Source organism: Callithrix jacchus, chromosome 4, assembly GCF_049354715.1.
Source record: "Callithrix jacchus isolate 240 chromosome 4, calJac240_pri, whole genome shotgun sequence".
Classification (NCBI taxonomy): Eukaryota; Metazoa; Chordata; class Mammalia; order Primates; family Cebidae; genus Callithrix; species Callithrix jacchus.
Window position 1 is genome coordinate 43,305,198 of NC_133505.1, and position 22,583 is coordinate 43,327,780.

The 22,583-nt window shown below is 55.1% G+C and overlaps 1 protein-coding gene across 12 annotated transcripts in view; it reads left to right on the forward strand.

Moving 5' to 3' along the window:
* Positions 1-22,583, forward strand: part of ANKS1A (ankyrin repeat and sterile alpha motif domain containing 1A) — a 196,522-nt gene that overhangs the window by 171,003 nt on the left and 2,936 nt on the right. For 5 of the 12 annotated variants that reach the window (XM_035295370.3, XM_035295372.3, XM_078369013.1 and 2 more), the window contains 10 exons: positions 12,529-12,627; positions 13,462-13,614; positions 13,713-13,820; positions 14,868-15,032; positions 16,471-16,596; positions 16,946-17,017; positions 17,490-17,576; positions 18,220-18,357; positions 19,922-20,092; positions 21,020-21,157. In XM_035295370.3, coding sequence (XP_035151261.2) covers positions 12,529-12,627; positions 13,462-13,614; positions 13,713-13,820; positions 14,868-15,032; positions 16,471-16,596; positions 16,946-17,017; positions 17,490-17,576; positions 18,220-18,357; positions 19,922-20,092; positions 21,020-21,139 — 1,239 coding nt within the window. In that variant the 3' untranslated portion in view covers positions 21,140-21,157. Of the gene's footprint in view, positions 1-12,528; positions 12,628-13,461; positions 13,615-13,712; positions 13,821-14,867; positions 15,033-16,470; positions 16,597-16,945; positions 17,018-17,489; positions 17,577-18,219; positions 18,358-19,921; positions 20,093-20,357; positions 20,481-21,019; positions 21,158-22,583 lie in introns of those variants that run through there. The other 7 variants (XM_078369009.1, XM_078369011.1, XM_035295371.3 and 4 more) reach the window with 5 other exon arrangements.

The following is a 22,583-nucleotide window of genomic DNA, read 5'->3' on the forward strand; positions in this document are numbered from 1 at the left end:
AGCATTTGCATTCCTGGCAAGGGCAGCTGGAATCACTTGGGAGCCCCCCTGACTGCCCCAGGCCCTGTTCTGGCCTTCTGCAGTCCCTTGTACAGTAGAAGGAACTTTGAGAACTTTCCGAATGCCTGTTTTCATGCCTGCTAATTTGACCAACTGCTCTTTAAAATGGAATCAGACTGGCTGGCAGACATCTTCCATCGCTTCTGATTGCTGGCCTCTTGGTGTGAGCACTGCAGAGGCGTCTTCCCTGGCATCTCAAATATCTAGGTACTCACTCAGCCAAACCCCACATTAAATGCAGGCAGAGAGTAAGGCCCAGGGGCCAGGACAGCGGGGCCCCTGTCTTTCTGTCAAAGCTATAGACCTAACAGTTCACAGTAATCATCTGTGCACTCCAGGGTCTGTGGAACCAGGGCTCTCGGATACAGTAATGTGCCAAATGTTGCCCCTTAGGCAGACGAGTTAGGACTGGAAGGCAGGTCCCTGGACCTGGAGTGCTGCTCCCACCTCCCAATCTCCCCTTCCCAGGAAGGTGCAGCCCCTGGGGCTCACACTCATGTACCCTCACAAGGTTGGAGCCTGGCACTGGGGCCCGTCAGGCTGGGTGAGTGCATCACCCCTGGGCTGGTCCGGGTCAGAACTCTACCCACTATGTGTTGGAGCCATTCAACAAAAGGCTGAGAAAGGAACTGGCAAGGAATCAGATGCAGGTTGGCTCTGTGCACTGGCTCAGGACCCCCAAGCCCTTCTGGGCCTGTGCAGCTGCCACCACCACCTGGCCCGTTGCTTCTGCCCACCTCCTCCCCACGCTGCCCTCTGTGAAGTTCTGGGGTAGTTAAGTAAACTGGAAGGGGGAAGCTCAAGAGTGTACTTAGGGACAAAGGGAACTGGACCAGGAGTCAGGAGAGCTGGGTTCTCCTCCAGCTCTCCCCTCTGTGTGACTTTGGGCAGGTTACCCTTCCTCCCTGTTCATCCTCTGTCACCTGGGCCTTCATTTGACCTACTTACTTCTTGAGACATTAAACTCTGAAGAGGACATGGTGTCAGAGAGCAGAACTGCATATAAGGATGCAAGGTGGGAAGGTGGTGGTTTCTCTGAAAACGGCAGCAGTCTTTCTCTGCAGGCTGCGGAGCTTGGTTTTGTCTCTGTTCTTGACCTCAGATCCATGAGTTAAAGCTGCTTTGGGTGATCTTGGGACCAAACCTCTGACTCCAGACTCACTTGGTCCCAGCAAATCTACATTGCTGATATGGGGGTGACTATGGCACCTTGATCTCAGCCAAGACCTCAAAGAGGAAGGTGTTTCAGGATGACAGGCAGGAGATGAGTGGGAAGGCTGCCATGTCTGCCTACAGAGAATATGGGGGCACCAAGGTCCTGCTTGGGAGAACAGAGGTCAGAGGGGGTGCTTTAATGAAACCCATCTGCTGTCTTATCCATTTTTGAGAGCTCTTCCCATGACATGACAGAGAGGGCCTCAAAAGTCACTGCAGAGGCTTTAGGAACTGGTAACGCTTGCTTCTTCCTGGTGGCTGTCATCATTGGGTTTTATCCCTTGAAGAGAGGCCAAGGCCTGGCTGGGGTATGGGATAGTCAGAAAAGCAGAGAGCTGTGAGTGGGTCAGGTCAAGTGGTCCCTGCTCCTTCTGGCAGCTGTTAGTTGAGGGTAGGATGTCAGTTTGCGGCCACTTGGGGAAGTTCTGTTGCAGAGTCCCAGCAGAGCAGACGAACGAAACAGTCTCTGAGCACCTGATTCCTGCCCACAGGCTTATGCTGGGTACCAAACCCTGCAAGGCAGGGGGTTCTACTCCTGTTTAGTGGGCCCTGCCTTTGTAAGAACCTGAGCAGCTGAACCAGGATTGGAAACCCTTTCTCCACCCCTTTCTACCACAGCTGTTTTGCATAGTTGCTGGTACTGGGAAAGCCCTCACCCAGGGTGGGTGACTGCATGCAGGCCTCAGGGAGCATGGCTTATGTTTCCCATCATTCTTAAGATCTGGGGCCATGGTGGTGAGTATCAGAGAGCTTGTCCCTCCTCCTTGCTTTCTGTCCCCTCTTCTGACACTTCTTCCTGCCCCCAACCCGGGCCAGCCCCACAGCAGATGCCCTGGGGCTGGGAAGAACCTTGCGCTCCCCTTGCTCTATGGGCCCATGTGCCATGGCCATTATTAGCCCCAGCCTCAGAAGCTGGTCCTGGCTGAGACCAGAAACCTGGTGTGTTTAGTCACCTGCACCCCAAACGAACGTGCTGAGTAACATGTTCTGGGCACTGCAGAAACCGCCTATCGTGGCAGCCGGCCAGCATTAGCAAAGAGTGGAGAAGCCTGAGTGCCCAGTGGCAGGGCGAGTGATGGGCGTGCTTGAGTTGGTGCACCACAGGTGTTCATAAAGACAGTGAAATGTCACGGGGAATATTTACATGCAATAGATGGGCATGTGAAAAGAGGCAGGTTAAAGAAACTTAGGTGGCAAGCAGTAGGGAGAAAAGAAAGAAACTGTATGCATTCAGTCTATAATCCCAATTTTGCTCAAGTTTTTTCTTAATATAAAGCACAGAAAAATACATCCAAATGGTAGAAGTAATCCCAATCTTTCCTTTTTTTTTGAGACAAGAGTCTTGCTCTGTTGTCCAGGCTGGAGTGCAGTGGTGCAATCTTGGCTCACGGCAACCTCCGCCTCCCAGGTTCAAGCGATTCTCCTGCCTCAGCCTCCCAAGTAGATGGGATTACAGGTGCCCACCACCATGCCCGGTTAATTTTTGTATTTTTAGTAGAGAAAGAATTTCACCATGTTGTCCAGGCTGGTCTTGAACTCCTGACTTCGTGATCCACCTGCCTCGGCCTCCAAAAGTGCTGGCATTAACAGGTGTGAGCCACTGCACCCAGCCCCAGTCTTCCTGTTTTAAGAAAATTAATTAACTTAGGAAGATACACCAAACAGTCGTCTTATGTTTCCCCCTGATTTGAGGGATTTATGGGTGACTTTTACATTTTTCTTTGTACTTTATTTTCTTTGTACCTTTATTTTTCTTTTCTTTTCTTTTTTTTTTTTTTTTTTGTCTTTGTCTTTTTTTTGCTCTTTCCCCTAGGCTGGAGCGAAGTGGCATGTCTAGGCTCACTGCAACCTCCACCCCCTGGGTTCACGTGATTATCCTGCCTCGGCCTCCTGAGTAGCTGGGATTGCAGGCATGGCATGCGCCACCATGCCAGGCTAATTCTTATATTTTCAGTAGAGATGGGGTTTTGCCATGTTGGCCAGGCTGGTCTTGAACTCCTGAGCTCAGGTGATTTGCCTGCCTCAGCCTCCCAAAGTGTTGGGATTACAGGCATGAGCCACTGTGCCTGGCCTTATTTTCAAATTTTTCTGCTAATAAACTTGTATTATTCAAGAAACTCCAAAAAAAGAGACCTTTAATGTAGAGAAGAGATCGAGGCAGGGCCCAGGAGAAATCTACCACATTCTTAAAGGCAGAGACAGCATCAGTATCACAGTGTCACATTGAACCAGGCTGTGCCTGGGCAAGCTCTGGGGTGGGGAGGAGCAGGCAGGGAGAAAGGCAGGTCCGTCCGTGCCTCCCACATCTGCCTGGGGTTTGTTACTGAGCTTTGGCAGCTCCTCTCCCAGAATAGGCAGGCCCCAGAACAGTCCAGCAGGGTTATGGCTTTGTCCCTGCACTCAGCTTTTCCCTCCTTTTCCCACCCTCCCTACTCTTGGTTAGCGGAATCTGCTCTTGTGGGTGTAATTTGCAGTTTCTCATGTGTCCAGGTTCTCCCTGCCACATACTTCCTCTCCTCTCTCAGAGGGTCCCTTCTCATAGTGTCCTGATCCCTGAGTCTGAGAAAGGGAATGGGTGGTGGAGGGAGAGGCGGGAGGGCTGCAGGGAGAAGCACCTTGTCAGTCTGGGACCATAGCTTTGTCTTGTGTCTTCTCTTCCAAGAGAGGAGATTTCAGCCTTTCCTATGACTGATGGCAGGCAAGGGAAATGGCAAAGTGACCGTCTGAGAAGAGACAGGCAGACCAAACATGGAAAGGAGATTGGAGGAGCTGTGGGCTGAGTGCAAAGTCTGCAGCCAGAGTCCAGGCTATCACAGCTCCGGCCCTCAGTCACTCCGCCATCAGAATCTCTAGCCTCGGTTTGGTGCAAGAGAGGGCTGATGTCTGGCCATTGGCAGGCCCAGCACTGCCCTCCACACCACCAGCCCTGGATTTCATCACAAGACCAAACCCTTCCTTCCCTGGGCTTTCCAGGATGCAGGGAGCAGGTGAGAGGGTGGTCCCAGGCCTTTCCTGCTGGTGCAGGGCAGGTGAGCCTGGGCCCTCTGCCTTTTCCCTGGCTCCCTCTGGAGACCCAAGAGCAGGAAGAGTGACATCCTCGACCACACTAGGCTTTCTGATTGTGGATTTGAATGAAACCTACTTTCCCAAACTGCTTTTCTTCTTCTGGACCTCTCTCCCTACCCCCACCATTGTCCCTTTTCCCTGCCCCACCCGCAGTCCTCAGCATCCAGGCTCTGGATCAGGCTCCCAGCTCCAGCCATAGTCTGCTTGGTGACTTTGGGCAAGTAACTTAGTTCTCTTGGTTTCCTGCTCCGTCAGATGGGGCTTTCCCCACTCTCTGCAGTGGAGGTATTTAGAGGATTAAATGAGATTAGTGCCAGGCACTTAGCTAGTGCCTCGAACACAGAGGGCTGACAATTTTTTTTTTTTTTAATTTTTTAACATAGGGTCTCTCTCTGTTGCCTAGGCTGGAGTACAGTGGCACAATCACAGCTCACTGCAGCCCTGACCCCACCCCCCAGGATCAAGTGATCCTCCCACCTAAGTCTCCCAAAAACCTGGAACTACAGGTATACACCACCACACCTGGCTAATTTTTTTTTTTAAGATACTGGTGGTCTCACTATGTTGCTCAGGCTGGTCTCAAACTCCTGGGCCCAAGCAGTACTCCCACCTCAGGCTCCCAAAGTGTTGGAATTATAGGCATTGAACCATTGTGCCTGGCCCTACAGGGCCCTCGATAGCTTTGAATTAAGAGACCTTCCAAATAGTCTTTGTGTGAGCAACATGGCTGTTTATTCACCTGGGTGCAGGTAGGCTAAGGCCAAAAAGGGCATTAGCAAAGGGCAGTGGGATAGGAGTTGGTTTTATAGTTTTGGGTAGTTTTTTGGGGGGCGGGGGTGTTGCAGAGTAAGTTCAGTTACGGTGGTGGGGTTAGGGGCAAGGAGTATTCATGACCACAAGTTCAGTTACAATGGCAGGGTTAGGTGAGAGGTCTCTACATTATCAGAAGAACAGTTAAGATGGCAGGGTTGGGTGAGGGGCTTGTCGGGGAAACTCCTATGGGTGATTAGGGACAATGGCGAACGAAGGCTGGTGGGGGCAGGGAGGGTGGAAGACATCAGCCGAGGTAAGCAGGACTTCAGACTTTCAGGCTCCAGGCTTGCATATGGAGACCTGACAATTGTCACCTGTGTATAGACTATAACTGGTAATGGTGTCAGTGTCGTTTTCAGCTCTTGCAGCCTGGTGCCTCTCTGCTGGGTCTTCCACCAACTCTTTCCAGCTTAACCCCCATCTTCCTAGAAAGCCTGCCTGCCCATGTCTCCCCTTCCCATTCCAGGTCTTTTTCTGATCCTGAAGAGACCAGCTGAGAGTCTAGCACCTCTTAAAGGTCTCAATAGAAAACATTTGCCATGTATTATTACCTCTAAGGGCAAATCACCTAGGAGGCTTCATCTACATAACAGGAACCTTGGTCCCTGAGTCTGAGAAAGGGAATGGGTGTGGCATTTGTTTCAGACACAACCCCTTATCTTAACCCAGACACCCCTTCCTATTGACTGCAGGCCTTCAGGTAAACTCTTTCAATCAGTTGCCAATCAGAAAAATCTGTGAATCCACCTGTGACCTATAAGGCTGCCACCCCTAAACATCAGCTCATGTTGTCCCTCCTTTCCAGACTGAACTGGTGCACACCTCACATATATCGCTTGATGCCTTATGTCTCCCTAAAATGTATAAAATCAAAGGGAAGGGAATTCTCTATGGAATGTAAATTTCCCCTGCAAGAGGCAGCTTTGCAGGGCCATTTCAAAATCTGCTAAAGAAATCTATTTGGGGGTAAAATACTTTAGTTTCTTTTGGCCCTGCTGTCTGTCACGTGCTGCTGTACTGGCGTCAGGTTGGCATTCGGTGTCTTGTTGCTGCTGAGTGTGCTTGGTCAGTCTTAGGGTCTCTGCTTTAACTCGAAGACTGTTGTGCCTGAATTCCAATGGGAGGGGGCATAATGAGGCCTGCCCAATGCCCCCTCCCATCAAGCCCAAACCAGTTTTTCAGGTTTCTGTGGGATCCATCCCCTTGGCCTAGAGGAGGGGTCCATTCAGTCTGCTGGGGGCTGATTGTTTTATTTTCGGTTCATACCGCTGAGGCAGCAGATGCTCTAGCTGGACTCACGCTCCCAGTCAGAACTTCTCTGGGGTTTGGATGTGTCAGGCTCCTGTTTCCAGAAGATCCATTAAAGTCAGAGCAGACTCCTACCCACCCGCCCTCACAGAGCCTTCCCGTGGCCCTGCTGTTTGCCCCATCCTATATATAGGGCCACAGGAAGCAGCCCAGCCTGCAACCAGTGTGGAGGAGAGAGACACCAAGGCCTGAGCCAGCCCCTCTCCATCCAGGGGCGGCCCCCAACCCTCAGCAGTAACTTAGGACAGCCCCTGGTTCCCCTTTGGCTGAAAGGGTCTACACCAGTGTGTCCACCCCCAAATAGTCCCCTTCCTAGGCCTTTGTCACTTTGTTGAATGAAGACCTCACCTGCCATTAAGCAAAATATTAACAAGTGAAATGCCTTTCAAGATGCAAACGGATATTTTCCGTCTAAAATCACATGGGCAGGAAGGCTCTGAAGATGCGAGAGCCCAGAGGGCTGGAGAAAGCTGAGCAGAAAGCAAGGTGGGTCCTGCAGTAGCCCCTGCACCTTCTCCTGAGCCAGCACCTCTTACCCTCCCAGGATGCCCAGGGCCGAGCCTTGCCGTGCTCCCTTGCTTCGCCCGGGCCTCCACAACTCCAGCTTCTCCTGCCCCTTCAGGCGAAGCCCAGTGGCAGATACTGGCAGGAAGGAGAAAGCATTCAAACGGCTTAGGCTGATGAAAAGTGACGCTAATTACAGCCACCATGGTAGGCGCTTCACGTGTGCCTCACTGAGGAAGGGTACCCAGCAACGATCGCGGGTGACTCTACAAACCCAGCCCCTTCCTGAGCTCCAGCCCACTAGGCTGGCTTCTCCCAGAGTCGGGCTGGCCCTTGGCACAGTGTCCAGGCTGTGTATCCAGAGGCCTGGGCCCACATCCTGACCCTGTTTCTCCCTTGTGGAGGCTTTGGCATTTCCGAACCCACTCACCTCTAAGGATTGGATTCTGTACAGTTAAAAAGAAAGAAACAGTGTCCCTTGCCCAAGAGGTGAAAAAGAGGTGGCCAGGAGGGAATCCTGGGAGGAGCATTTGTACGCAACACTGAGAGATGTGATTCTTCGGGAGGAAGGCAGCACTGGCTCTCAGCTCAGAAGGGGCTGTGCCCCCGCCAGCCTGTGGCATCTGCCTGCACCCCCATGCTTCACTTTTGTCTTCAGCAGACCCCACCTACCCCAGCAGGAAAAGTCTAGGAAGATGACTGGGGTTGGTCAGTTGGGGCCTGAGTAGTCCCTTTGCTAGGCACTAGCATGTGGCCTTGGATAAGTCCAGTCTGCTCTCTAAGCCTCAGTTTCTTTCTGTGTAATGTGAGCTGCTCCTATCTGAAAGGTTTGTTGGGCGAATGTTTGCAGGTCATGAGTATGAAGCCACCAGCACAGTGCTAGACTGTGGTCAGGACTCAGTATTGCTGGCCTGTATCTTCACGGTGAGCCCAGGCCAGACCACACGTCAGCTCCTCACAAAGCCCGGCAGAGGGTGCCCAGGGAATTCTTGTCATACCCAGAGCTCACTGACCCAGGGAACCACTTCTTGCTGCCCCCTTCCCTTGAGTTCTCAAAAGCAGGCCATGGCCATGATCACAGGCCGAGGAGCCAGGCCACCAGGGGCCATCCTGGCTCTGCCTCCTCCATGGGAGCACTTTCTCCTTTGCAAAGCCGGGAGCAGTTGGACACCTGCCGGCAATGTGCAGTCCCTGAGCAAGTCAGGGAGAGGCCCAGGTCCCAGGCGAAGATCAGTGCCCTCTCGCGCCTCAGCTGCTGGAACCCTCCTGTCCCCGCTTCCTCAGGTACTGGACCTAAAGCAGGTCAGGCTGGAAGACCAGCTCTGTGTTTCAGATGTCACTTGGAGTTGTAAAGCTTTTCTTAAAGCTGAGACAGTCCCCGTTAGGGCACTGAACTGTTTTACGTTATTCGCTTCCTGATTACGGAAGTGTCCCGCCCTATAGTAAGCAGTGGTAGCAGGTACAGCAGAAAATCTTCCCCATGACCCTTCTCATGAAGAGGTTTCTAAAAGCCAGTGGCCCCCTTCTCCCTGAGTAAAGAGGGTGTGATAACTTCCAGAAGCATTTCTTGCCCTTTGAGGATTTGTGGCACTGGGTGGTCACGGCACAAGCTGATTCCCACTGCGGAGATGTGGCTGCTTCAGGAACTGGAGGACCCCGCACTGCACCCAGAATGGGCTCTGGCAACAGTTCGCTTTGCTTTGCTGTCATTTCCTTCTTTTTTGTTGTGTTTCCATTCGTCTCTTTTCCTCAAAGCTGCACACAGCCCGCACTTCTGTTGACTGATGTCTGGTTACAGAGGGGCCTGTCTGCAATGGATCTGGCTTCCTGGCTGTCAGCCTTCAGGTGCCCTGAAAGCTGGCGAAGGTGTCTGAGTCAGTGTGGGGATGAGCAGGAGTTCAGAGCTTTACTGCGGTGCTGCGGTCGCTTCTGGGGAGGTTTGAGGCAGGCTCAGCCCAGCTCTTCGCTTTGGTATCCTCATCATCAGGTAGAAAGTCTGGGCTGGATCCAGGCACGGTGGTGGACACCTGTAATCCCAGCACTTTGGGAGGTCAAGGCAGGAGGATTACTTGAGCTCAGGAGTTCAGGACCAGCTTAGGCAACATAGTAAGACCCCATCTCTAAAAAAAAAAAATTAGCCAGGCATGGTGGTGCATGCCTATGGTCCCAGCTACTTAGGAGGCGGAGGCAGGAAGATCACTGGAGCCCAGGAGGTTCAGGTTGCAGTGAGCCATCATCATTCCACTGTACTCTACTTAAAAAAAAAATCCAGGAAGGCGGCTGCCTCTCTCTGCCTTTATACAACAGCAGATGTTAGATTTGGTCCCAGAGCAACTGTGGGAACTGTGTGGTGACTCTCAGATTTTGGGGGTGACTCGGCTAGCCTCAAACCTGGAGTCGTGCCAGCAAGGGGTGTGCACTGCAGCTGGAGCAGAGTAGGGGCTTCCAGCCTGGCCTCAGGGCTCTCGTCACCTGGGCTCGCTGGAGCTTAAGGCTGGCGGTGTCCTCTGTGGGACAGAGTTTATGTCACCAAGCACAGGTTCTGGGGAGACTCCCATGGTCAGCAGTCGCCACACGGAGTGGGAGCCAGCAGGTCAGCAGGGGTCTGCATGAACTGGCCCAAGTCACTTAGCTTTTCCAAGTGTAAAGTAGTGCCCACCACAACAGAGCGAAAGTCCAGAAAGAGGCCAAGAAATACCCAGGGATTTCGAACACCATCAAGGCCATTCCAGATTGGGAAAAAGATCACTCACCAAGAAATGGACAGCTTGCTGCCAGGGAAAAAATGAGGCTGGATCTTGACTTTACACCTTACATCAAAAGAATTTCCAGATGGGGGCTGGGTACAGTGGCTTATGCCTATAATCCCAGCACTTTGGGAGGCCAAGGCAGGCAAATCATGAGATCAGGAGATGGAGACCATCCTGGCTAACACGGTGAAACCCCGTCTCTACTAAAAATATAAAAACGTAGCCAAGCATAGTGGCATGTGCCTGTAGTCCCAGTTACTTGGGAGGCAGAGGCAGGAAAATTTCTTGAACCCAGGAGGCGAAGGTTGCAGTGAGCCGAGAGCTCACCACTGCACTCCAGTCTGGGTGACAGAGCAAGACTCCGTTTCCAAAAAGAAAAAAAAAAAAAATGAATTTCCAGAGGGATTACAGATTTAACTGTAAAAAAGGAAACTTAAATTATAGGAAAAAATATATATAAAAGAATGTAAAACATAATCTTGAAAAGGCAAGATCTTTTTAAGCCTGACAGAACTGAGAAGCTCTACAAGAAAACTTGGGTACACTCAGTTACAAAACATAAATTTCTCATGAGCAAATCCAGCATAAAAGCCAAAAGATAAATAGCAAACTAGAAAACAATTATCTAACTCATTTCTTAGATAAAAGGTTGACTTATCCGTTGTATGTACACACACACACTTGCACACACAATGTTGTTTTGTTTGGAGACAGGGTCTCACTCTGTCGCCCAGGCTGGATGGAGTGCGGTGGTGTGACTACAGCTCACTGTAGCCTTGACCTTCCGGGCTCAAGTGATCCTCCCACCTCAGCCTCCCGAGTAGCTGAGACCACAGGTACACACCACCATTCCTGGCTAATCTTTTGATTTTTGTAGAAACAGAGTCTCACTACATTGTCAAGCTGGTCTCACACTCCTGGGCTCAAGTGATCCTCCCACCTCACCTCGGCCTCCAAAAGTGTTGGGGTTACAGGCGTGCACCATTGCACTGGGCCAACTTTCTTATGTAAAGAACTCCTACATATCTATGCAGAAAAGACTGACAACCTCATAGAAAAACTGTCCAAGTCTATAAGCAAGTTAACTCCTGGAAAAGGAGCTCTGGGTGTCCCAAGTGTGCAGCAGCAGAGCCATGTGGACAAGCACGTCAGGGCTGAATCTGGCTCCAGATGCACTCACCATGTGACCGTGGCAAGTCACCAGAGCTCTGTGGGCCTTAGCTTCCTCAGCTGTAGGGTGGGAATAACAGTTCACCTATGACTCAATGGCTTGGGCAGCTCCAGCATGGAGTAGGGGAGGGAGTGCTTTGGAAATGCTCGATAGACAAAACCTGGAAAGATGCTCAGCCTCACCTCTGGATGAGTGATCCTACTCCGATAAGAAATGTGCAAATAGAAACTGCATTGATGGACTCTTGCCCCACTGTGTTCTGACGGTGTGGGGGATCTAGCACTGGCATCACTAAGAGGAGCAGAAAGAGCTGTTACTGTTAAATGCACACACCCTTCAAGCCAGCAGAAGCCCTTCCTCCTAACAGGCCTAGATATGCCACACAAGGGGGCGGGTTCATGCAGCCCCATGTGCAGTAGCTGAAGTTGAAGCAAATGTCCTTCAGCGGGGAACTGGCTAAATAAATGATAGCATATTCCTAACCTAGATGATGCATCTTGTCCAAAGGAGGCGGGCCCATGTGCGCTGCTGCGGAACAGCCTCCTGTGTATATTCAGTGATAAGAACAGGCACCGAGTGTGTGTGAGAATGGCATTTGTGTGAAAATGCAATGTGCAGGCTCATGCCTGTCTGTGCCCAGCAGGCTCTGGGAACACCCAGGAAGTGGCAGCAGCTACAACTGTGAGGGGCTCCATGGCTGAGGGATGGGCAGGACCTGCGACTTTTGGATCATAGGCCATACATAGTGTGTATTTTAAAATTAAATCTGCTCAAACTATCTTGTGACTGTTATGAGTAATTAGAGACATCCTCGCAGGGGCCAAGAGCATGGAGGAAAGAGTCAGGCTGCCTGGCTCCACCACTAGATATGTGGTGTTAAGAAATGTCTGACCTCCGTGTGCCTCAGTTTCCTCATCTGTTAAAACAGATCAACGGGATTAACAGACCCTAACATGCAGGTCGTGAGCATGGAGTGAAAGCATCAGAGTGCCAGCCTCCAGCCTCACATCCGCTTGTCCCTCTTAGTGCTGTGGTGGGCGCTCCCTGCACCTCTCCACCCTCAGCTGCTCCATTGAGGCCAGTGGAGGTTGCAGGGAGCAGCACAAACTGGACTCAGCTCTGACCCACCTTCTCTCTGGGACAAGGACACTCTTCTCTGACAGTCTTCCCCCTTGAAGGCTCCTTTCCTCCTTGGGGTGAGGCTGGCTCCTCAGGTACCCACCTCTGTCACTAGCTACCCTCCTGAGGTGGTTGTTGCAGCCTCAGAATGATAAAAACCTGTCTAAGAGGAACCTTGGGATGAGCCCACCAGTTCTTTATCTTGGATACATGGAACCTGCTCCTCAGAAAAATACACACACACACTCAGGGGACTGGGGCTCGACGTGGGGCCCGGGCAGGTAGCGCCCCCACCCTTGTGTACCCTGGCCAGCCTCAGCACCTTACATATTCTGTGCATATTCTGGAGCCCCCAGCTCCTCTGGGAGCTGCCTGGGTGACCATGGGCCATCTGGGCAGATTTGTCCCCACGCCCTCTTGGTACCTGCAGTGAAAGAGAATTTGGTGCGGGGCCCTGAAAGGCCTGAGGACCACCATCCATCCATCCAAGAGGGGCCCTGAAGTTCACCTTTCTGCTCTCAGGGGTCTAACGTGATGGAAGAACAGGACCTGCGGGACATCGGCATCAGCGACCCACAGCACCGGCGGAAGCTGCTCCAGGCCGCACGTTCCCTGCCCAAGGTGAACATCGCCGGCCCCGTAGCCTCAGCCGTGTGGAGTCAGGGCTACCTCCCTAGCACCACCTGTATCAAGAGCGGAAGGAGCAGGGCTCGGCACATGCACACCACGTGGGGCCTCCACCCCTCACCCTGGGAGCTCCTGAGGGACCACACAGATCTGTTTGCTTCCTCAGTCCGCCCCAGGCCCTTGGAGAGCCAGGAGAGCCCTCGGGCAGGGAGCAGCTCCTCGGGGGTCATGAGGAGGTTTGGTGGTCTGCCCTGCTTGGGAGCCTGCTACCCACTAGCTTGGCCTTTCACCCAGAGCCCCCTTTAGGGTCTCTCCTGGCTCCCTGGAGCCCAAGCCAGCCTACACTGGGCCCCTCCCCAGGTGGGCTTGAGGGAGGTACCATCTTCCCTGGGGAGCCAGGAGCTAATGGGCCCAAGCCTCTCCCCTGCACCTGTGCTGGTGCTGAGTCCATTGGCCCCGTCCCTTCTACCTGGCCAGAGTTTGGGAGGTGCCCGCTCTGTGGGCACACACAATTCTCTTGTCCCGCCAGGCCCATGACCTCAACAGAGTTCAGGGCGGAGGCATTCTGCAGACCCTCCTCCCCTCCTCCGCTCACCTGCTAGGGTCGTCTTCCCGCACTGTCAGAGCCCCAGTGGCTACCGCCTTCCCCGTGGACCAGTGAGTGATAGGAAGGACTGTGCAAGGAGAGGCACTCAAATGTGCTGAGGACCCCAGGCACCCAGGGCCCCCTTGGCCACAGTCTGTGTGAGCTGGCCTGGGTCCATGGTGCTTGGGTCCCTCTCCTGTGACTGCTGAGATGTCAGTTTCACCTCCCTCCTGGCCCTGTAGGTGAAAGCTTTGGGCTATGACGGGAACAGCCCCCCTTCGGTGCCCTCCTGGCTGGACTCCCTGGGGCTGCAGGACTATGTCCATTCCTTCCTGTCAAGTGGTTACAGCTCCATTGACACCGTGAAGAACCTCTGGGAGCTGGAGCTCGTCAACGTGAGTAGCCCCTGCCTGGCCCAGCAGGAGAGCGCTGGGGGCTGGAGCGGACTGTGGGTGAGTGGGCCACCTGACCCTCCTCGCTCCTCATCACGCAGGTCCTGAAGGTCCAGCTGCTCGGCCATCGCAAGCGCATCATCGCCTCCCTCGCAGACAGGCCATACGAAGAGCCACCGCAGAAGCCCCCCAGGTTCTCCCAGCTGAGGGTGAGTCGAGGAGGGACGGGAAGGATGTTTCTCCTCTGTATTTGTAGGAATTCCATAGAATTCTTTAGCATTCTTCAGAGACCACTGTAGTGTAGGAGAAAGCAGTTCCAACAAGAGAGAAGCACAGGAGAGGGGCTTTAGAGAAGTTCCCCGCCACCCGTTTCTGTTTGGGGATGGCCCATCAAACACTTAAAATTGGGGGGATAGTAGGAAAACAGCTGGCCATGCCTGGGCATTGAACTTGGCTCTGTGCCTGGGGACAGGGAGGGGCTGGGTGGCATGACACCTGAGACAGCCTGGAATTCAAAAGGCTGGGACTCACAGCCTTCTGGGCACCCCCAACATCTGAGTTCAAATTCCCAGGCTAGGGTGACTAAGACAGCCTGCATTTTAAAAACCTCACTCATGATCCATTGCTCCTGCCAGTAATTCCTGACTGCAGAAATGGGCTAGACTCAGAGCCTGCAGCTGAGGGAGAGCTCTCCCCCAGCCCCAGGCCAAAATACGCATCGATGGAACAGCCACTCCTGGAGCCCTGAGCACTGGGCCCGCCCCAACAGGGCTCACCCCATTGAACCCTCAGGGGCTTGGTGAGGTGGTCCTATTCATCCTCTTCTTACAGATGAGGAAGTGGAGGCCCAGCCTTGCCCTGGGAACCAAACACACAACTGACATTCAAATGTAAACACTGAGGAGCCTGGTTTGTATTCTGTGGGGGACAGTGGCTTTTAGGGCTGGCAGAGCTAAATTTTTCTCAGGAGGATGCTTTGTTTGGTCATGTGCAGAGGCCTGCAGTGGATCAGGACAGAAGATTTAATCCTTTAGAAGTACAAACGCAGCTTCCCTGCCCTCTCTGGGGGCACTGGTGGGTGGTGGCTGCATGGTGCCACCTGTCTGACACCCCCATGGTGTTGGCCCCTTCATTCAGTCCCTGCTGCTCCTCCCGGTGCAGCTGCCTGCACCGTCCTAACCAGGGGGCCGGCTGACACCTGTAGTCAGGCACTGGGCCAAGGGTTGCAAGTTCCACATGGATTTCTCCCTCCACAGTGCCAAGATTTGCTCTCCCAGACGTCATCCCCGCTGAGCCAGAATGATTCCTGTACCGGGCGGTCAGCAGACCTGCTGCTACCTCCAGGGGACACAGGCAGGAGGCGTCATGACAGTCTCCATGACCCCTCGGCACCCTCCCGAGCAGAGCGCTTCAGGATCCAGGTGGGCATGGGGTGGGGGACAGGTTGGGGGGAGCTGCGGCCAGGATCCACTTCATCCCACTGGGTGGGACAGGGCCTTCCAGAACCACCTGCTGCCCCATACCCAAGACCAGTTGGGCTGGCATCAAGGTCAAGAGCACCAGCCTGCTCTGCTTGCCCCCACCCAGCTGCCTTGTCTAAGGCCCACCCTGCCTCCATGGTGCCAAGCTCTGGTGCAAAACTCACTCCTACGGCCTGCATTTCCCTCCCTTAGCTTCAGATCCCCTGTCCTCTGTAGCCTCCGGTGTCCTGTGCTGCAGTCCCCTGCTGGCCCCAGAGCCCTCCGCTCTCTCCTGGCCTCTCTGAGCGCCTTCTTGGCCCCTTCCTTCCCTGCTGTTCCCCAGAACTGCTTTTTCTGCAGCCTCACCTCTGCAGCATTGTCTTCCTCCTGCCCAGCAAAACCCCAGCCAGACCAGACTGTTCTTCCCATTCCCGTTCTCTGCCTGCAGCCTCCTGGGGGGCACCGCTGGAGACCCCACCTCCGCTCCTGGTGCCTGCCCTAGCCCTGGCTGAGGTGGGCCCATCTCACATTCCTGGCTCACCCTCTCAGGGCATCGTTTCCAGGGGGCCTGGATTTACCCCAGACCTGCCTGTCCTGCCTCCCGCCAAAGGACCCTGGCTTTGTCCTTGTCTTCTTGGCCTGTCAGACAGAGGATTGGCAGGTGTCCCTCAGGCCCCTCCATGTGAACTTCAGTTTCACCCCTGCCTGTTTCTCTGACTCTCACTTCTCACTTTGGCTCCGGGGACTTCCCTTCCCTTTCCACAGGCACAGCCGGGAATTTTAAAGGATTTTAAAACACATCATCCAGCGGTCCCAGTTGCCGTTGAGAGGCTCTTTGCGTACTACTGGGAAGGGAGGGCTTCGTGTTTCCTGAATCTTTTCCACCAGTGCCCGGATAGGGACCCATCATCTCTCACCTGGACCACAGTGGCCTCCCCCACCCCCCAGCTGCTGCCCAAAGGACCCATTTGAAATGCATTCCAAGGCATGGGAGCTTCACTTGCTTCCTGGCTGTGAGGATCCCTCCCAGGCCCTGGACTGGGCCCCAGGGCATCCCAGGGTCTCGTGCCTGCTCTCACCTTTGGTCTTTGTGTAGAACAGCCCGGCAGCCTGTGCCCCCCACAGACCCTGCCATCTCCTTTCTGGTCATTTCCTATCTCCTTTGAGACTCATCTGTTCTCAGGAGGTCTGGGTCCCTGCTGCGCCTCTGCTGTCGCTTGCACCTCCCCCCCTCCACCCGCAGTATGTTTGAATTGCTGGTCTCCCCTGGCCCTCTCCACTTGACCCTTGAACTTGCTAAGGTCACTGGCATCTTCCCTTTTGGGTGTGCTGGAGCCAGGCAGTGAGCCTGTGCGCTCCTCTGGAGCAAGGAGCAGGTGTCTGACTGTGCGTTCTGCAGGAGGAGCACCGAGAGGCCAAGCTGACCCTGCGGCCCCCCAGCCTGGCAGCCCCCTACGCCCCAGTGCAGAGTTGGCAACACCAGCCAGAGAAACTCATCTTCGAGTCCTGCGGTTACGAAGCCAATGTGAGTTGCTCCCGCCCTCCGCCCTCCCAGGAGGGCCGGCCTCCCTGCTCCCTGCCCCTTCTCAGCCAGGCACGGGCACCTGCAGCCCTGAGTCCCAGGAGGGACTCCACAAAGCCAGGCCTAGGTTGAGCACTGTTCTCCACTCTTCAGCCACTCTTGGCAGCTAAGGGGAAGGCATGGAGGTATCTGGTCCTTTAGCCAGAGAGTTGAATAGAGGGCCTCTCCAGCTGGGGCAAGAGAGGGGTTGGGAGGGGTAACCACTTGATTGTGGGACAGTCCCAAATTGGTTGGATCACCCCTGCATGGAAATGCAGGACTTCCTAAGCCTAGTCACTGCTCGCCCCCACAGTACCTGGGCTCCATGCTGATCAAAGATCTTCGAGGGACAGAATCCACACAGGACGCCTGTGCAAAGATGCGGGTAGGGTGCCTGTGTGGAGTGGGCAGGAGGTTGTATGGGGTGGGAGGGTGTCTTTGCGGAGTGGGGTGTCTGTGCAGGTTGGGGGGTTGCCTGTGCAGGGTGGGGCATTGCCTGTGTGGGCCGGGGTGGTATCAGCGGGGTACGGGGTACCTGTGCAGGGTTTGGGGGTTATCTGCAGGGTGAAAGGTTACTATGCAGGGCGGGGAGTGCCTGTGTGGGGCGAGGGGTGCCTGCACAGGGCCAGGTGTGCCTGTGCTGGGCTGGGGGGCATCTGCGGGGCAGGGTGTGTCTGTGTGGGCTGGAGGGTGCCATGGGACTGGCCAGGACAGAAGGCAGCAATGGGGGTGGCAGCTGCAGTTGGCTAGGCCCTGCAGTGCTTCGTAAGGACGGGAGGGAAGCTGGGACCTATGGAATCCCAGGAGGCTTAGTCCTGAGAAGGGGCATTGATAGGGCCCCCCCTTGTTTCCTGTAGAAATCCACCGAGCACATGAAGAAGATCCCCACCATTATCCTGTCCATCACATACAAAGGTGTCAAGTTCATCGATGCCTCCAACAAGGTGTGCTGCTTACAGGGACTCTTGGCGGGAGTGGGACCCATGTCCCCATCAGAGCCACAGGGCTCCAGGGCAAGCAACCCAGCTGCCCTCTCTCATCCCTTATCTCTCTAGAGGGTCCCCAACCCTCTCTTATTACTTCCTACTTCACCACCTCACCAAGAGGCGTGTCTCTCATCTGCTGGCCTGAGTGCCTGCTGTCAGCCCCGTCCCCACCCTAGTGATAACGGCTCTTAGCCTCTCGACCTGGGCTCTGCTGGCCACGCTCCTGCTCACAGGTCTTCACAGGTCGGATTCCCTCTGTGAGCAAAAGACTCCCTGTGCGCCACTGTGTGGAATCCCAGCTTCCTAACACCCTTCCCACTTTGCCCCCATTCTGGGAGGTGGGAGAGGCTGGGAAGAGCTCGTGGTTGGGTGTGAACATTTTACTGTCTTAGTTGCTATGGTCAAGGGTGGAGACCCCAAACTGAAATTGTGCAAGGTTAGACACCATCCCCCACCCTGACTAGAAAACAAAATGAGAAGAAGGGAGTTTGGCTGACACTGCAGGCTGGGAGGGAGAACAGTGACAATGGCAAAAGGCTGGGGCGGGGGGTGCCAGATGCATGTGAGCCTGAGAATTCCAGAACACGGCTTTCCCCAACAGAATGTCATCGCAGAGCATGAGATCCGGAACATTTCCTGTGCCGCCCAGGACCCAGAGGACCTCTGTACCTTTGCCTACATCACCAAGGACCTGCAGACCAGCCATCACTATTGCCATGTGTTCAGCACGGTGGATGTGGTGGGTGGGGTCCTGGGGACGGGCAGAGTGGGCTTGGGTGGCGGCCCTGAGGCGTCCAGCCCCATCACAGGGTACAGATGTGGCACTGTCCTGGCCCTGACTGGTGCCTGGCAAATGTTTGGTTTATGAGTGGGGCACTAGGGACAAGGGGTTTCCAGCATTTTTTTTTTTTTTTAAGAGATGGAGTCTCACTGTGTTGCCCAGGCTGGCCTTGAACTCCTGGGCTCAGGCAGGTTACCCACCTCAGCTTCCCACGTGACTGGATTGTAGGTGGGAGCCACCGTGCCTGCCTTTCCAGCTTTTAGGCGAGTGTTTCTTAGGTCAGACAAGGCCTTTGTCTCCCCCGGCTCCCTGCCCTCGCCCTCCAACCTCTGGCTTGGCCGCCTCCCAGAAACCCCCTGTACTCCCCTCTTAGGGGCAGCGGTGCCCTCTTTGGCAGATTTTCTTCCCTCAAATTCTTGCTGAGGCTTGGCTCTGGGTGCTGCTGGGCTGAGGAGAGTTCATCCTCACACAGCTGCCCACAGGGAGCAGACCAGAAATGACAGCCCACTTGGCAGGGGTTCCCTCTAACCTGCGACAAAGCCTGGGAGTGGCCCCAGGCTACCTCCTCATCCCAGGAGGAAGTCAGAGGGGTCAGGTCCCTGCCGCCCTGAGGGACAGCAGCTAGTTCCAGGATCTCTGTGGCTCCGGGAACACAGGCAGCTCTGGGCATCCCCACACCCCCGCGACCTCATCCACAAGTGAAGGTTAGAGGGCTCCAGGCTGTGTGAGCTTGGAAACATCACATCTGCCTGTTTCCTCATCTGTCTGGAGGGGAATATAATGTGAACCACCTCAGGGGCCGCTGCGAGATGGAGGAGGTGGCCCACAGGGCACACAGAGAGTGCCATTCACCTGTTGCTGCCTTTTCCCACATGTACTCAGTTCCGCCACATATCTTCTCCTAAAACTTGGTGTGCTGGGTAAAATCACACAATAAAAAACCACAGGGTTTATGGGGAAGTGGAGTTAGGGGCACAGCACTCACAAACTTTGTCGGTGATACATTAAAAGCACCAGCACCACTTATTCATATTAATGGTTAAGAAATACTCAAGTACTGCCACAGGCATGGCCCCTGCCTGGGCTTACAGGGGTGTACACCTGCCCTCCCTGAAGCCCAGTTCCTGGCCACGTCCTGTGTAGAGGAGGGAGGACCGCTGGGACTTAGGAAGAATAAAAAAAGGGAAAGGGCAGTAAACAGGGAGGAGCGCTCCCAGGTGGACTTAGAGGGGCACACAGGGTCCCTGCCAGGAAGGGCATATCCAGTGTGAAGCTATCGTACCAGCTGTGATGGGGGCTTGGTTCAGCTGGCAGCAGGTTTTGCATTTACCTGTTGTTTCTATCAGACGAAATCTTGCAGAAGGAAATAGTGTGTTATGATCAAATTGTGTCTTTTTGAAACCAGTGTTCTCTTCTTACCCCAGATGCCGCCTGTGTGCTCAGGGTGAGGGTGAGGACAGGGCAGGAGTGGGTGAATCGGCTCCCGAACCAGACGCTTAAGTGGTGATCTGCTTCCTCCCAGAACCTGACCTACGAGATCATCCTGACGCTGGGGCAGGCCTTTGAGGTGGCCTATCAGTTGGCCCTGCAGGCCCAGAAGTCCAGGCCGACGGGCGCCTCTGCAGCTGAGATGATGGAAACAAAATCTTCCAAACCGGTGCCTAAGCCTCGGGTCGGCGTGAGGAAATCCGCAGTACGTGGGTCCCACTGGCCAAGAACCCCCTCTTCCTGGCCCCAGGGATTCAAGGGCTTGGGGTGGCCAGCACGACAAGGGTCTTCTGGCACTTCCAGAAAGCTAGCCCCCCAGGGAAATGACCCTCTTAATTGCCCCCCACCCCGACAGGTCTTCCTGGGCTCCCCCAAGGGCAAGGCCATCAGGGGGCTGCAGAGAGCGGCCAGCAGGCAGCCCCCAGTAACTGCACCATCCCTGTGTGTGTCTGCTTTGCTCTGCACCCCAGGTGCCGCTGCCCCCCGATAGTCGCTGTTACTGTCACACCTGCTCCACCCACCGTCCTTCCTACCTACCGCTGCGGTCTGTTAGTCCTGGAGTCAAGGTCTTTACGCCTCCTGCTGTCTTATGTGTCAGTCTCCCTGAAGTGACCGTGAGCGCTGTCAGCCTCTGGTGGCCTCTCCCTCTGCCTGTGTGACATTCTTTCCCCTCTTCCTGAGATGCCTTCTGCCTGTCCTGTGTGTGCTTCAGCCCTCTCTGTTTTTCTGCTGTGTGTCCTCTCTCCAGAGGTCTGGGGTGACTATGGTGGTCTTGCCTTGGGATGAGCTCTCCGGTCCTAGCAGAGGGACCTGAGGCTTGGCATTTCAAAGCCCCACATCCCCTTCCTGCCCAATGTGAGTGGGTTTGGGGCTTAGAGCAGGAGGTCTGGGTAGGACAGGGGTCCTTTAACTGAGCAATCCCAAGAAATCCCTGAGAGAAGTTGTGCCTGGGGATGGCTCTCCCCAAGATGCTCTGGGAGGGGCCTGCTCTTTGGAGGAGAATAAGGGCTGCCCCTCCCAGCACAGGGGTCACAGCCCAGCCGGGGGGCGGGGGGGGGCGGCTTCGGGGCCTGCTGCCTTTGGCCCTGGCACAGAGCTCCCTCTGACTCTTGACCGCTTCCTTGTTTGGCAGCTGGAACCACCCGATATGGACCAAGATGCCCAATCCCATGCCAGTGTCTCCTGGGTTGTGGACCCCAAACCAGACTCTAAGCGGAGCCTCAGCACCAAGTATGAGACCACTATCTTCTAAAACAACCCACTCCCTGTCTCCACTAGTCTCACTGTGCCTTTGCCATCCGATCTTTCTGCTGTCCTCAACTCTCTCCTTCCAGCTGCTGACGCCACGGCCCCACCTGCACTGGGACCGGCTCCTCCCGGGCGGGCAGCAGCTTAGACGCTGTACCCTCGCAGCTCTCGCACCTACCACCACTGAACACTGTGAATTCTCCCCCTTGGGCTGAGGACAGCTTGGGGGGGTGAGTTGCCTTTGAGGTGGGCACCAAGAAGGCTCCAGGGGCCTGTTGCACCCCAGAAGCCTCCACAGGCAGGCACTGTGAACTCTGACGGGCAGGGTGGTCTCCAGAAGAATCCCAATGGCACTGATAGCTCCCTGGGGTTGGGCTGGGCTCTGTGCGGCGCCCTCCTTCTGTCTGCTGTACTGAGCCACAGCTGGGCACCGCTGCCAAGAGCTGACTGTCCTCACCTCTCCTGAAACAACCAACCACTGTGACCACCCAGTGCCAGAGTCCCCACCACTCTGCTCACAGCCGGCCTGCAGCCTCCCGCTGTCCTCCACTGCTCTGAGGTGCTGGCCTCACTCTCACGGCCAGGCCCTTGTGAGACCTTGAGCTCAGTGATGTGGCTTGACCAGGGACAGACTGCTTTCTGTCAGGGCCCAAGATAATGCGCCAGACCCTTGGGCCTGTGCTGACTGCCCCGCTTGGGGCTCTGGGTATCTGAACACTCACAGGCTGGCTCACACAGCAGGTGCCTCAGTCCTGATGAGTCTTCCCCTCCAAGGAGCGAGGTGGCACGTGTGTGGGTGGCCCCTCGTATCTTCACTACGGAGTCTCAAGGCCTGGAAACCTTGGGCCTGGCTCTGGAGTCTAGCCCACTGAGGAGGAAGGCCTTCCAAAGGACCAGCGAGGAGGCGGCCTGTGCCCTGCATGCACGGTGCACCTTCTTCCCTCACAGAACAGAGCCGCTGGAGGACGGGCCTACATAGAGTGGCCTCCATGTCCTCCATGAGTTTTCTGACATGCTCCACAGTGGGGGATCACAGATAGTCAGCGCCGTCCAGTGCACCCCTGACTGCCTCCCTCAGCCTCCTGACTCCTCCGAGAGGAGAGGCTGTCCCCTCACAGCAGCTCAGCAGCTGGGATGGTGGAGCTGAGTCTCTGAAGAGGCCCTGCATTCTCCAGTGTGGGCAAATCAGTTTAGATGGCAGGAGACAGGAAGGAAGCGGTGTTGTAGGCAGCCGTGCACACGTAACAGAGTCCACTAGGAAAGCCGGTCGGCCACGACAGTCAAACCCAAGTCGATAAATGGGGTGGGTCCTGCGTACCCGCCCATCCTTGTGCCTTCCTGAGCAGACTGGCTGAGCCAGAGGTGGCTGGGGGCTGCAGGCCGTGGGTGCTCTGAGCAGGTGTGGAGGGCACCTGGGGAGGCTGTGAGGGATCTTCTGTCCTGCTTTG